This window comes from Ostrea edulis, chromosome 4 (genome assembly GCF_947568905.1).
Source record: "Ostrea edulis chromosome 4, xbOstEdul1.1, whole genome shotgun sequence".
NCBI classification, from domain to species: domain Eukaryota; kingdom Metazoa; phylum Mollusca; class Bivalvia; order Ostreida; family Ostreidae; genus Ostrea; species Ostrea edulis.
In genome coordinates, this window is record NC_079167.1 from 8,281,554 (window position 1) to 8,293,058 (window position 11,505).

Below are 11,505 nucleotides of genomic sequence, written 5' to 3' on the forward strand. Positions count from 1 at the left end.
ACGGACGGACGGCCAGACGACGGACAACAGGCGATCAGAAAAGCTCACTTGAGCTTTCAGTTCAGGTAAGCTAATAATCAAATCCGCTGAGATTCCTTTTATCTATTCAAATAAACCTTAGGGTCTCGGTGCTTTCATACCTCGATCGGTATTATCGATGATAATATATATGCCCGATTCGCCTCGGTGTCATAATAATTTATGCTTCGGGATATGCAAAATGCGGCCCCTCTGGAGGCATTACTACAAAAACAGTCAGGCATTGGTGTTTGTTTTCGATAGTGTTGACAGGGAGAGAATTACAGAAGCAAGAGAGTTACTTTATAGTATCCCTACAGAGGATGAATTGAACGGTGTTCCTGTTGCTATTGCTCTCAATAAAAGGGATCTTCCAGACTGCATGACAAGAGAGGAGATGGTGGAAAAGTTAGATTTGAGGAAAATTCAGAAACAGAGACCCTGTGAAGCTTTTCTGACGACAGTTAAACCCACTGCTGAAGTGGACTCGGAATTTGATAAATTGTTGGAGTGGATTACAAAGGAAACAGCCAAAAGACGAAAGGCTTTTTCTCCGAAAAATCAAAAGGTGGACCCTTTCTCATACATTTGGCAACCAATAATGAAAGTGAAGAACATGATGTTTAACTGACGAGATTTGATATAAGTAGTAGAACTATCTACTAGGATTGGTCTTGAACAATTTCTAGAGTATTTTTTTTTTTTTTTAGAGACATGCCACGAAATTCCTAACAAAATCTCATGTGTAGAAAAACCGTTATAAATCAGTGACCACAATTAAGAGATAAGCGACGGCTACTATTAATCAGCATGTAATATGGTCCTATTGAAGCCATCGAATTCAAGACCGGACGGGATTTCTTGGCATGACTTCTAATAGTTAGATATTGTTATTGAAAAAATAAATGGATGATGTCACATACTTTTATTTACAAGTTATGAAATAATTTCACAGACAGCGATACCTACACCATCTGTACCATGTGTTTGGACATTACACTTTTGACAATGAAGTTGACTAAAGCTCATCACGTCCATTAATAATTTTCCGTTTGATGAAATTAATCTTATATCCAAGATTGTTAACAAACAATGTTATCAATTATCTGAAATTCATAGTGAATGTTCAAACCATTCTTCTCCATAGAGAAAACATTATCAACTGAATTAATTTGCAGTCAAGTTGTGGATTTGACACGGACATAGAAAACGGTGTTGAAAAAGCATATTGTATAATGATAGAAACATTTGTGTACATGCATGTATATCTTAATGCATAATGCAGATAATGATATTACATGTAGTTAGCATTCAAACTATTGTAGAATGTTGTTTTGGTTTTTTCAGAAGTGGAAATTGTCGGAAATTTATATTAAAAAAAAAATTTAAAATTGATCTATTAAACAAAACAAAATCTGCATTGTGATGTATTTTTTCTCCACAACATTGTTTTGTATAACAAATGAATTGACAGAAAAATTATGCTAGCCTAACATTTACACTTTAGAGTTCTAATGAATGGAAAAAATAAGATTTCAGATGGTGAAATGGATTCATTTTACTTATGTACAAGTACATGGGCATGTATATGTTCAGTGTCCATTTTCAATTATTTCAACAACAAAAAAGTCCTTGAGAGTACATCAATGTTAATGAATTAAATTCAATAGTGTATGTGCCTTTTGAGGCTGTTGCCATGTAAGGTATCTCTTTGTTTCTTTCTGTTTTATCTTGTGTACAATGTTGTGGATGTTACCATCGATGAATTGTCAACTGTCAATTGATAACGCCCATACTAACATTTAGGCAAATAATCATTTATAGGTATTCTTCAGAAGTTTTCCTCCATGCAAAATCTCTCTTTTTGAATACTTTCAGAGATAACGTATATGAACTGTACTAAACCTTATCCTGCAATGAATAAAAAAAAAAAGTACAGTTGCCAAATTCATAGTAACGTCCATACCAAAATTTAAGTTGATACGAAATCAGATACACTTGAGAAATCTGTTTCAAAACACATTGATATAACAGAGATGGTCATTTTCATACATGTTTCAATTTTTGGACAAATAAATATGAAGTAACGTCCATAACATTTCCACAGGGTCCAAATAAATCAAAATGTCTCGAAAGTATGATGACAAACTATCTTTTCAGTTTCAAATCCTGGAAAAGCAATGATTGAACATTTGTTTTGTAAAAGAAAATATGCTAATTTTAATTCTTCGACTGTACAAATTAAAATTTCAGTTCATAAAAATTGTTGAATATCTGAGAATGACCCTTTAAAAAGTTAGTTGCTCCCTCTCTCTGTGTAGAACAGATGTTAACAATTATGCAGTTTACGTGCATAACTGGCGTATGACCTGCGTGTAAACTACAGGATACAGTACCAATCACTGCTGTAAATGTGATAACCGTGCAGTTAATGATATCTCAAAATGAAGGGCGCCGATTCTGTTAAAATTATCACTGTCGATTTCGTAATAATAAAAAATATTCTTCCGTGTTTCATGTTTTAATTGACGAGTTACAGAGTTACAACATACAGAAATAAAGCAATTACTTTGTACATTGTATTAGAGAAAGGCATTTTTCATATTTAATCCCTAATTTGAATTATACATCGTATATATACATTCTACATGTACATCGTTACATTGTTTTCGTTATGAAATGTCCTATGCTCTGATAAACTCCTTTACTCACAAGTACTCGTACAAGGAAAATTCAAACCATGAACAGACCACTTACTTACTTATACTTACTTGAATTAACATTGCTTGACCTGACTTTTACATACACATCTTATATCTCACATTTTATCAAAATAACATAGAAATATACATTAAGTACAAGGCCCATTACAGTCTTTATGGCAGATCAACCCTCATGGGACTTATCAGACTTCATGGCTCAAAGCAGAAAAGTTGTATTGATTTCCTCTTACTATAGATTAATATATTCAATAACTGAAGAAAATATATATGTTGCCAGATTTTTAAAGATGTCAGTCATACAAAAACAAAAGTTTACATCAACATCAAAAAGTCGCCACATTTTCATAGACATTAAATAGCATGATAAAAATATATAAAAACCTGGTTAAAATGACAAAATTTTAATTTCATCAGTTTAAAAAAAAACTGCTTCTTTATAAAGATCTATGAATTAATTGTGGATATCAAGGAAATCATTGTATTATAACCGTATAATATATAAATACCAGCATAGGAGTTATTGTCCTTGAAAACATTTTTGTGATATTATAGATAATTGATTATTTTATTTATAGAAAATATAAATCTCTTCAATATCAAATTGTTTACCAGATTTTCTTTTTTTATAATACCCAGTGAATAAGATTCCTTCTAAAGATAAATTTTTATCAAGCACAAATAATGAAATAAAGATTTTTCAAAAATCTATATGACTTCACACTTTATCCTATCTGCGTCATTCCTTTTACAGTTGAAATGCATGGCATCAGTCAAACATTTTGTTTTTCATTTTCATTATTGGTTGCCAAATAAATGAAGAGAGAGAGCCCACTTTTTTATTTTTTGGAGATTCATTTTGACTTTTTCCAGTTTCTCTAGTAATCCACTCAAGAAATTTATCATTCTCCGTGTCCACATCAGAAGTTGGTTTGGTTGTCGTGAGAAAAGTTTCGCAAGGTCTCTGTTCCTGAATTTTTCCCAAATCTAACTTTTCCACCATCTCTTCTCTTGTCATGCAGTCTGGAAAATCCCTTTTATTGAGAGCGATCGCCATAGGAACGTCGTTCAAATCATCAACGATCAAAAAACTATGGAGAAAATCTCTTGCTTCCATAATTTTCTCTTTGTCGACACTATCGACAACTAAAACCAGAGCCTGGATGTTTGGGTAGATATATTTCCAGAGCGGCCTACTTCTGTCCCGGGTGCCAACAATCCACATCATCACATTCTCAGCACTGACCTCAACTGCTTCAACATTAATTCTTTCACCCGGTTTGAAATAACACAGAATGCTAGATTTACCTGCGGCATCTAAACCCAATATCAGAATTCTGCCACGATCCTGGCGGCGAAACTTACCAGTCTGGTTCCCCATCTCTTCTGAAAGTCATGATATGTCAGCTTCCATGGATGTTTTATAGTTACAGAAAGTATTTCTATTTTTGATATTTCTATTTATAGATATTTAATATTAGATTTACCGTCATCTGATGTTACCTCATTGGAATATCGATCCCGATGCAAAATATTGTTATAACCAGTGTGGTTTACAATGGGAAATTATAAATGTTTCTGAAAAATCCTTGAACCATTACACATACTAGTAATACAGAACCATACAATATCACAAATGCATGAAAAAGCTCTTTAAACTGTGATGAATATACAAATGAAATTACCTCATTGACAGAAATTCTTTTAGAATTAACAAAGACCCAATGAATTCATTAGGATAATAATACCTTGAAATTTCACATTGGGACCAAGATTTAGAGTCTAGGACGTGGCAAAGACCATGAATCATGGTCCAGAGGTGGTATTTTGTAATCCCACGCAAGTTTACTATGAATGATTTGTAATAGGAAGGGAGAAAATGCACCGGACCGGACTGGGATTCGAACCCGGGCAGTCCAGAATCTCTAGGCATGTGCTCTACCAACTGAGCTATCTGCTTTTTGAAAACAGAATCATTTTTTGGAAAGGTGTGTATAATCAATACTCTTGCTATATCAAAATTTATCATATACAGAAATATACTCGATTATCCAAAAGATCAAACAATCTTGTTTCTTATTTAATTTTTTTTTCATTTTATTTGGATGTAATGTCGTGTATTCATCTTATAATTTTTATAATTGCATTTCGTTCGGGTTTTTTATGCACTGACAAATACATATTCTCACGCTTGATTTTAGTGCACTGACCATTAGCTCGCATTTGCTGTTTATGTTAAAGTGCGTTAATTATGTTTATCTAACTTGGGTAGGGTCTGCATTTTGATATTTATCTTAATCATGAACCAATGCGGGTTCCTGTGTAAGTTTGGCTATTTATGTGTGCTTTTCACCTACACAATTCATTCCTGTAAAAGACTCGATCAACTATGCAAATGTTAAAATTTAGGAAAACAGTGGCCGATCACGATGTAAGTTTTACAAGTTCTGATATCTTTGTTTTTTTAGAGTTGCAATTTAAATACCAGTGTAAAGTTCATTTGAACTTTAAGGTAGTTAATTACATGCATCTAATGTTAGTAGCAATGTAACCTAACTTAATTTACTTTTTCATTATGACTTTGTTTCATTTATATACTTGTATTTGTTTATTGTAGCTTTTTACCATATATGCACACATACGTATACACACTAAACAGGGACACACACACGCTATTTAGGATCCGCGCCTATATGTGAACTGTTTGTGGCAAATAAAATGGAACTGGTTAATTCACTGTAATCCGTGTTGTGTTTTAATAAAAGTGACATGGAAGGCAGTACATTAGAACAAAAAGGACAGAATTAAAAGAAATACGATGATAGGGAAAATATCTAAAGGTGATATCAATCTAGTTGATATTGAATCCAAAATAAAGTCATTAAAAGCAACATTGATAGAGAAGATATATTCCTCCAATGCCAGTTTAAACGATCTTTTTGAATAGTTTTTGTATTGAATGACATATTGATATCAACTATATATTGAAAACAAACGCTACCCCGTTTTGAATGACTTTGAACTAATTAGCAATTGTAACAAGTTCTATACTGAATTATTCATATCTTTCAATTCATGCAAAAGATGCCAGGACATCAATGATATGAAATTGTATGAAGTTCTCTGACAACCATTGTGGTGTAACAAAAAGATGCCAGGACATCAATGATATGAAATTGTATGAAGTTCTATGACAACCATTGTGGTGTACCAAACCTTTTCAATATAAAGGTCACTGTGTGTTTTTCGAGAATTGATTACAAAGTGGTTTAAGCTATGTAGTTGATATTGTTGATGAAAATGGTATAAATGGGGCACCCTTAATTAAGGCCCCTAGAGGGTCCAGCTCTGGCGAAGCCCCCAAAAGCTCAGGTCGTACTGTATTCTATAAGGCTTGAAATATGTCTCCTATGTACGTCATTTTTACTATTTTCTGTAATTTTTGAAACGAAATATAAGTTCTCCCAATAAAAGTAACAATACATCAAAGCATAATTTCACTTATCTCTCAGAGAGTGGGAAAAAGGATTGCTTCTTATATCGCTATTTTTTTTTGTTATAAAACAAGAGACCATGATTTACCTTGTATTTGAAAACTAGTACTACATGTACAGTGTACTTCATTTTGAATTAATGCATGAATAACTTTAATTTTCTTTAACTGAAAATGGAGAGAGAGAGAGAGAGAGAGAGAGAGAGAGAGAGAGAGAGAGAGAGAGAGAGAGATCTGACCTGTTCTCCATAACGGTTACTGTGAGGGAAATAGAGTCCTTAAGATTTTAGATTCAATAATGACTTTAATTATTAATTAGCAAAAGAGAGAGAATATTCATATTTGACTCCAGTACCCTGACTTTTTTTTATTGATCATAATAAAACACTAGTACTAATTGTAACGGGGACCGTCACATATGTCCCCCAAAACGTCCCCATTACACTTTGTTTGATGGAGTTCTACTGAATCTTTCAATATACACAGTACTACTTTCATTTGGGTTCTTTGAGAGCTATATGTATGTTAATTAAAACATTATTTAATCAATTTACAATTTATATATAGATATCAAAAACACACACACACACACACACACACATAGACACGCATACAGTACATCATTTGTTAATTAAATTAAGATGATGTACTGACGCCATAATGCTTAAGGTATCATACCGGTAATTGTCCAGTCAAAATGAAATCAATTGTAGTTTCATATATTTAAAGGAATACTTTTTTTCTTGCGCGATTTTTCTCATTTCCTCTTGTTTTCTTCTCTTAATTTTTGTACCCCTGGTTGGGAATTTTTGTGTAATTTGTAGAAATACCCAAGTGTATACACAGGAACTATTTGGTGTTGGTAGCTGAGGCTACTTCCTGAGGTGCATTCCGTTTGTTTACACACATGTGAAAAACACGTGGATTTGAGGGTAGTCTTGTTTGCGGGATTTCCCCCCCCCCTCCCCCCCTCGAAGTTTGCGGGATCCCCCCCCCCCCCTCGAAAATGCGGCGTATAGGGTGTTGTTTTTCCGATGTCGGAAGACGAGACAGGTAACATAGAACATTTCCGACTGCGTTATTCGGCATCAATTTTGCAAACGGATTTTAATGATTCCCCCCCCCCCCCCCCCTCTATAGTAATATATAGGGAAAATATTAACCGGTGTGATACCTTGAAGGAAGTTGTAAATTTCACAATTTCCCATTTTCTCAGTCCTTTCCCTTTTCATCAGCTCAAAATCAGCACTGGATATCAAAACACGAGGTTTGAGAAACAAAACGGTGTTTTAAAATAGGTCATTGAAAAAACATGACGCAACACACCATCGGGAATTTCAATTACATCTAAATACGTATGAACAACGTATTTTTTGCCTTATACAGCTAGAAAATCGTTAATATTAGTATAAACACTCATCTACATAGCATACACCGGCGGTTTCAACACTTAACACACCCAAAAGACACGTATCAAAATTTCAACAATACGCATATTGCACAATACCCCCCCCCCCCTCCTCCTCCTGCCGTGCGCAAAACGTTAGATGGACTTTCCTTGAGATTCATTAGCATTATACATAACTCTGTGACTTCTTGGTTCAATGTCCCTATTGTAAATTAACCCAATTCAATTCAGCGATATCGTATTTCTCCATAGAGTTTAGAAATTTTATTTTCTTTTCAATTTTATGTCCTAAAGAGGAATTCAGATAATTTATGGTAAATTTATGGTAAATGCTCGTCAAGGTCACTCATATGAACATCAAAATATCCCCCCCCCCCCCCCCCGAAGAATTCAAATTATTCGTTTCAAGGGTCCAGCACGCGAAGTAATATTTTTACCGTTTTGAGCATTTTGAACACTTGTAATTCAACGTCACTATACTAATTAGTGCCCTTGATCTTTGGCCTACATCTTCTTTAGAACCAAAATTTAGGAAATGTTTTAGCTTAAATGTTTTAATGAACAGTTAGATGTATGATTTGTGTACACGTTTTAATTTTATTTCTTTGTTTTAACCAGTATATAGTCTTCTTAGTGTGTTACCCCTGCTTTGAAGAAAGGCTAAATACGCACAACCCCTGACAGATTAGGGGGGGGGGGGGGCATTATCTGAAACACTAATCATCTGTGAGTATCAACTTGGTTTAATCTGTTTAGCGTAATTAATGGGCTCTGCTAGGATACCAAATTGACCCGATGCAGATTCCATTATAGTACCGAAAATTGAATATTTTCATAAAACCAAAGATCTCATTCATATGAAACTTGAAATAATTAGCAATTTAAATTTTTTTAAATAAATTTATTCAGTATTAATAAGTGATTGAAATAGCAAATTCATTCTTCTTGTTAATGAAACCATTTTCCCGGAAATATCTTGATTTTCTACAAAGTTATTTCAAACTATGTACATGGGGGTATACTATTGATGAATGAAACGGGCACCTGTTGTACAAATTTGACATTTTTTTAAGGAGATTTAGTTGTCTTCAAGGTATCATACCGGTAATTGTCCAATCAAAATGAACTCAATTATAGTTCCTTATATTTAAAGGAATATTATTTTCTTGCGAGATTTTTCTCATTTCCTCTTGTTCTTTTCTCTTAATTTTTGTGCCCCTGGTTAGGAAATTTTGTGTAATTTGAAGAAATACCCAAGTGTATACAAAGGAACTATTTAGTGTTGGTAGCTGAGGCTACTTCCTGAGGTGCACTCCGGCTGTTTACACACATGAAAAACACGTGGATTTGAGGGTAGTCTTGTTTGCGGGAATTTTTTTTCGAAAATGCCGCGTTGGGTGTTGTTTTTCCGGTGTCGGAAGACGAGACAATCATGTAACATAGAACATTTCTGACTGTGTTATTCGGCATCAATTTTGCAAACTGATTTTTAATGATTTTCCCCCCTCTATAGTATAGTGAAAATACCGGTGTGATACCTTAACAGTATACCGAAAGTGAGAATGAGGACAATCAAGAGGTATAACAGTTTGAAAACAAATTTATTCCATATTAGAACACCATAAACATACATATACGTTTGCAAAGTACCAAAAAATCCTTTAAAATCACGTTCCTATCTTCATAAATTTTAAGAAAGTCTATCTTTTTAATCCAAAAAAACTAAGAATTCGATCCCTCCATGTTCTCCGCGGCCTCACCACACAGGAACCCGTGGTGCAGAGGAAACTACACTGTAAATGACTTGGTTTCGCGGGCATGGTCTCCTCTTCTTTGCTCTTGGTGGCATCCTGGGTATCTGGTGCAAGTTTAAAGGTTTCTATACTTGACAGAAACAGCTTTCGGGGAATAAACTGATGTATTTTTCCTGTTTCTAACGCAGTAAGCTCCCCAGGTTTGCCCAGTCCACGTTTGACTGGCTTGGTTTTCTGTTTTAGGTCTTGTGATTTAACAGGTGTCTTTAGACATTGGTTTTCCTGGCTCGCATCTGAAGTGCAGTTCACAATTTTTGTTTCTTCCATAACACTGTCGTCATCCTGATCTAGTTTCTGGACTGTTATATCTTGGCGAACTATTGCACATGCCTTTTCGATAATACTCAGGATATATACTGCAACATCCTCTGTTTTTATATCAAGTTCTTCACCACTGATTTTAGGAACTGAATGTTTGATTTGTCCGCTCTCAATGGCTGTCTTGTCTTCTGAGTTTTCCTCCAGCATTACCTTTTTAGTCTCCATGCTTGTCTCAAAGACATTTCTCTTCCTTTCCTTCGGTTTATGTAACTGCATGAAATAGTCCTTATCAGCCCATGACGGCAGGAATGAAGACACATTTGCATTAACAGCTTTTAAAACTTCAATTCTGGAGATGGTGTCCTTAACCTGTTCATACGGTACAAAGTCATTTTTCAAATCATTGTCAACTGCCATAGAGCGGAAAACATTACCAGAGATCATCTTCTTTTGATTTTCCATTTGCATTGTATCACCTCCAAGCAAGCGCACAGTATGTTTATGTTTGGTCGCAAGGGTAAGTGTGTTACGTCGTACACATTATGACGTGATGTACATTGTGACGTATTAAATTGATGACGTTTAAGAAATCCGATATTCTCTGAAAGAAGAGCATATATTTTCACCCCTTTCTTGCCCTGTTTTTCGTTCACAAAGCACATACTTAGTGTTATATGTATTTACAGTAAATGATTAATGTCAACCATTCTAATTTTTCATTACACGAAGATGAATTCTTGAAATATATTAATGATCATTGGGATATAAAAAGCACTAAATACTACAGCAGCACCTCTTATCACATGAGCTTTCATCTCAAGTGACCTTAAAAAAAACAACCGAGAGTTAAGGGTTTGTTCACAAACGCTCCATAGTTATTGATACATTTTCCTAAGATATAAGTATTCATATGAATATTTAATTTTTCATACATGTAGGACTTGAAATTTTGTTGTGAAGGGGGAAATTGGGTGTCCAGTGTAGGGTTCTCTCTAAAAACGTATTTCATTTACTGTCGGGTGAAAATAACCGAAACAAATGTTCAATATAATTATTTTTTCTATGTATGAGAATACAGAAACCAATACAAAGTTTGCAAATGGTTCCAGTAAAGCATTTACGAGATTTTTTGTTTGTTATCTGTGTTAGTATCTATGAAAACGCTAAAGGGTCTCTTCATCCCAAAAATTCAACATAGCGATTAGAAATTATTATTCAAACTCCCCAAAATTAAACCAATAAAATTTCTAGCTTTTAGACGTTTGTTTTACGATGACTATCAAGACTGTTAGTTGTTGTAAAGAAGACGAGAAAATGTTCATTTCATGCTCCAAACAAATGAATAAGTGACGATTTCTTTCCTTGAATTCAAAAAAAAAAAAAAAAAAAAAAAATGAAAAGAGGAAGAAGAAAAAACTGAGTTCCCGTTCTCAAAAATTAACGAGAATTTTATTTATCGTTTTATAATACATGTATGTAGCTAGTCTGGCGCTGTCCGTGGGTCTGTCCGGTTGGCTGGCTGGCTGTCCGTCCGTCCGTCCGTCCGTCCGTCCTGGGTCATGTTTTCCGGACTTTTTTCCGTAACGGATACATGTACAACTTTGAAATTTGGTCACAATATCTCCCTCAAAAATTGTAAGAGAGAGTTTCCATTTCAGCTGGATTGGTCCATCCTTGACCTACTTTAAGGCTATAAGTAGGTCAAACAGTTTTCCGGACTTTTCTTCGTTACAGATACAGATATTGTCCAAAAATTTACACATAAGCTTCCTTTCAGAAAAATACAAGTTC

At 34.3% G+C, this 11,505-nt stretch overlaps 2 protein-coding genes across 2 annotated transcripts; one reads left to right on the forward strand and one right to left on the reverse strand.

Annotated features, from left to right (window-relative positions):
* Nucleotides 1-220: 220 nt before the first annotated feature.
* LOC125672404 (uncharacterized) lies at nt 221-1,505 on the forward strand. The gene has a single exon (XM_048908652.2). It carries the CDS (start codon nt 221-223, stop codon nt 647-649), a length of 429 nt encoding a protein of 142 aa, XP_048764609.1. The 3' UTR covers nt 650-1,505.
* Nucleotides 1,506-1,917: 412 nt separating this feature from the next.
* On the reverse strand, nt 1,918-4,119 carry LOC125668136 (uncharacterized). The gene is made up of 2 exons (XM_048901944.2): nt 3,574-4,119; nt 1,918-1,929 (listed from the first exon to the last, which is right to left on the reverse strand). The coding sequence occupies exons 1-2, from the start codon at nt 4,117-4,119 to the stop codon at nt 1,918-1,920; spliced, it is 558 nt and encodes a 185-aa protein (XP_048757901.1).
* Between the last annotated feature and the right edge of the window lie 7,386 nt (nt 4,120-11,505).

Excerpts from the sequence above, each read along its gene's own strand:
- LOC125672404 (XM_048908652.2), top strand. The coding sequence starts at position 221 with ATGCGGCCCCTCTGGAGGCATTACTACAAAAACAGTCAGGCATTGGTG.
- LOC125668136 (XM_048901944.2), bottom strand. The coding sequence starts at position 4,119 with ATGGGGAACCAGACTGGTAAGTTTCGCCGCCAGGATCGTGGCAGAATT.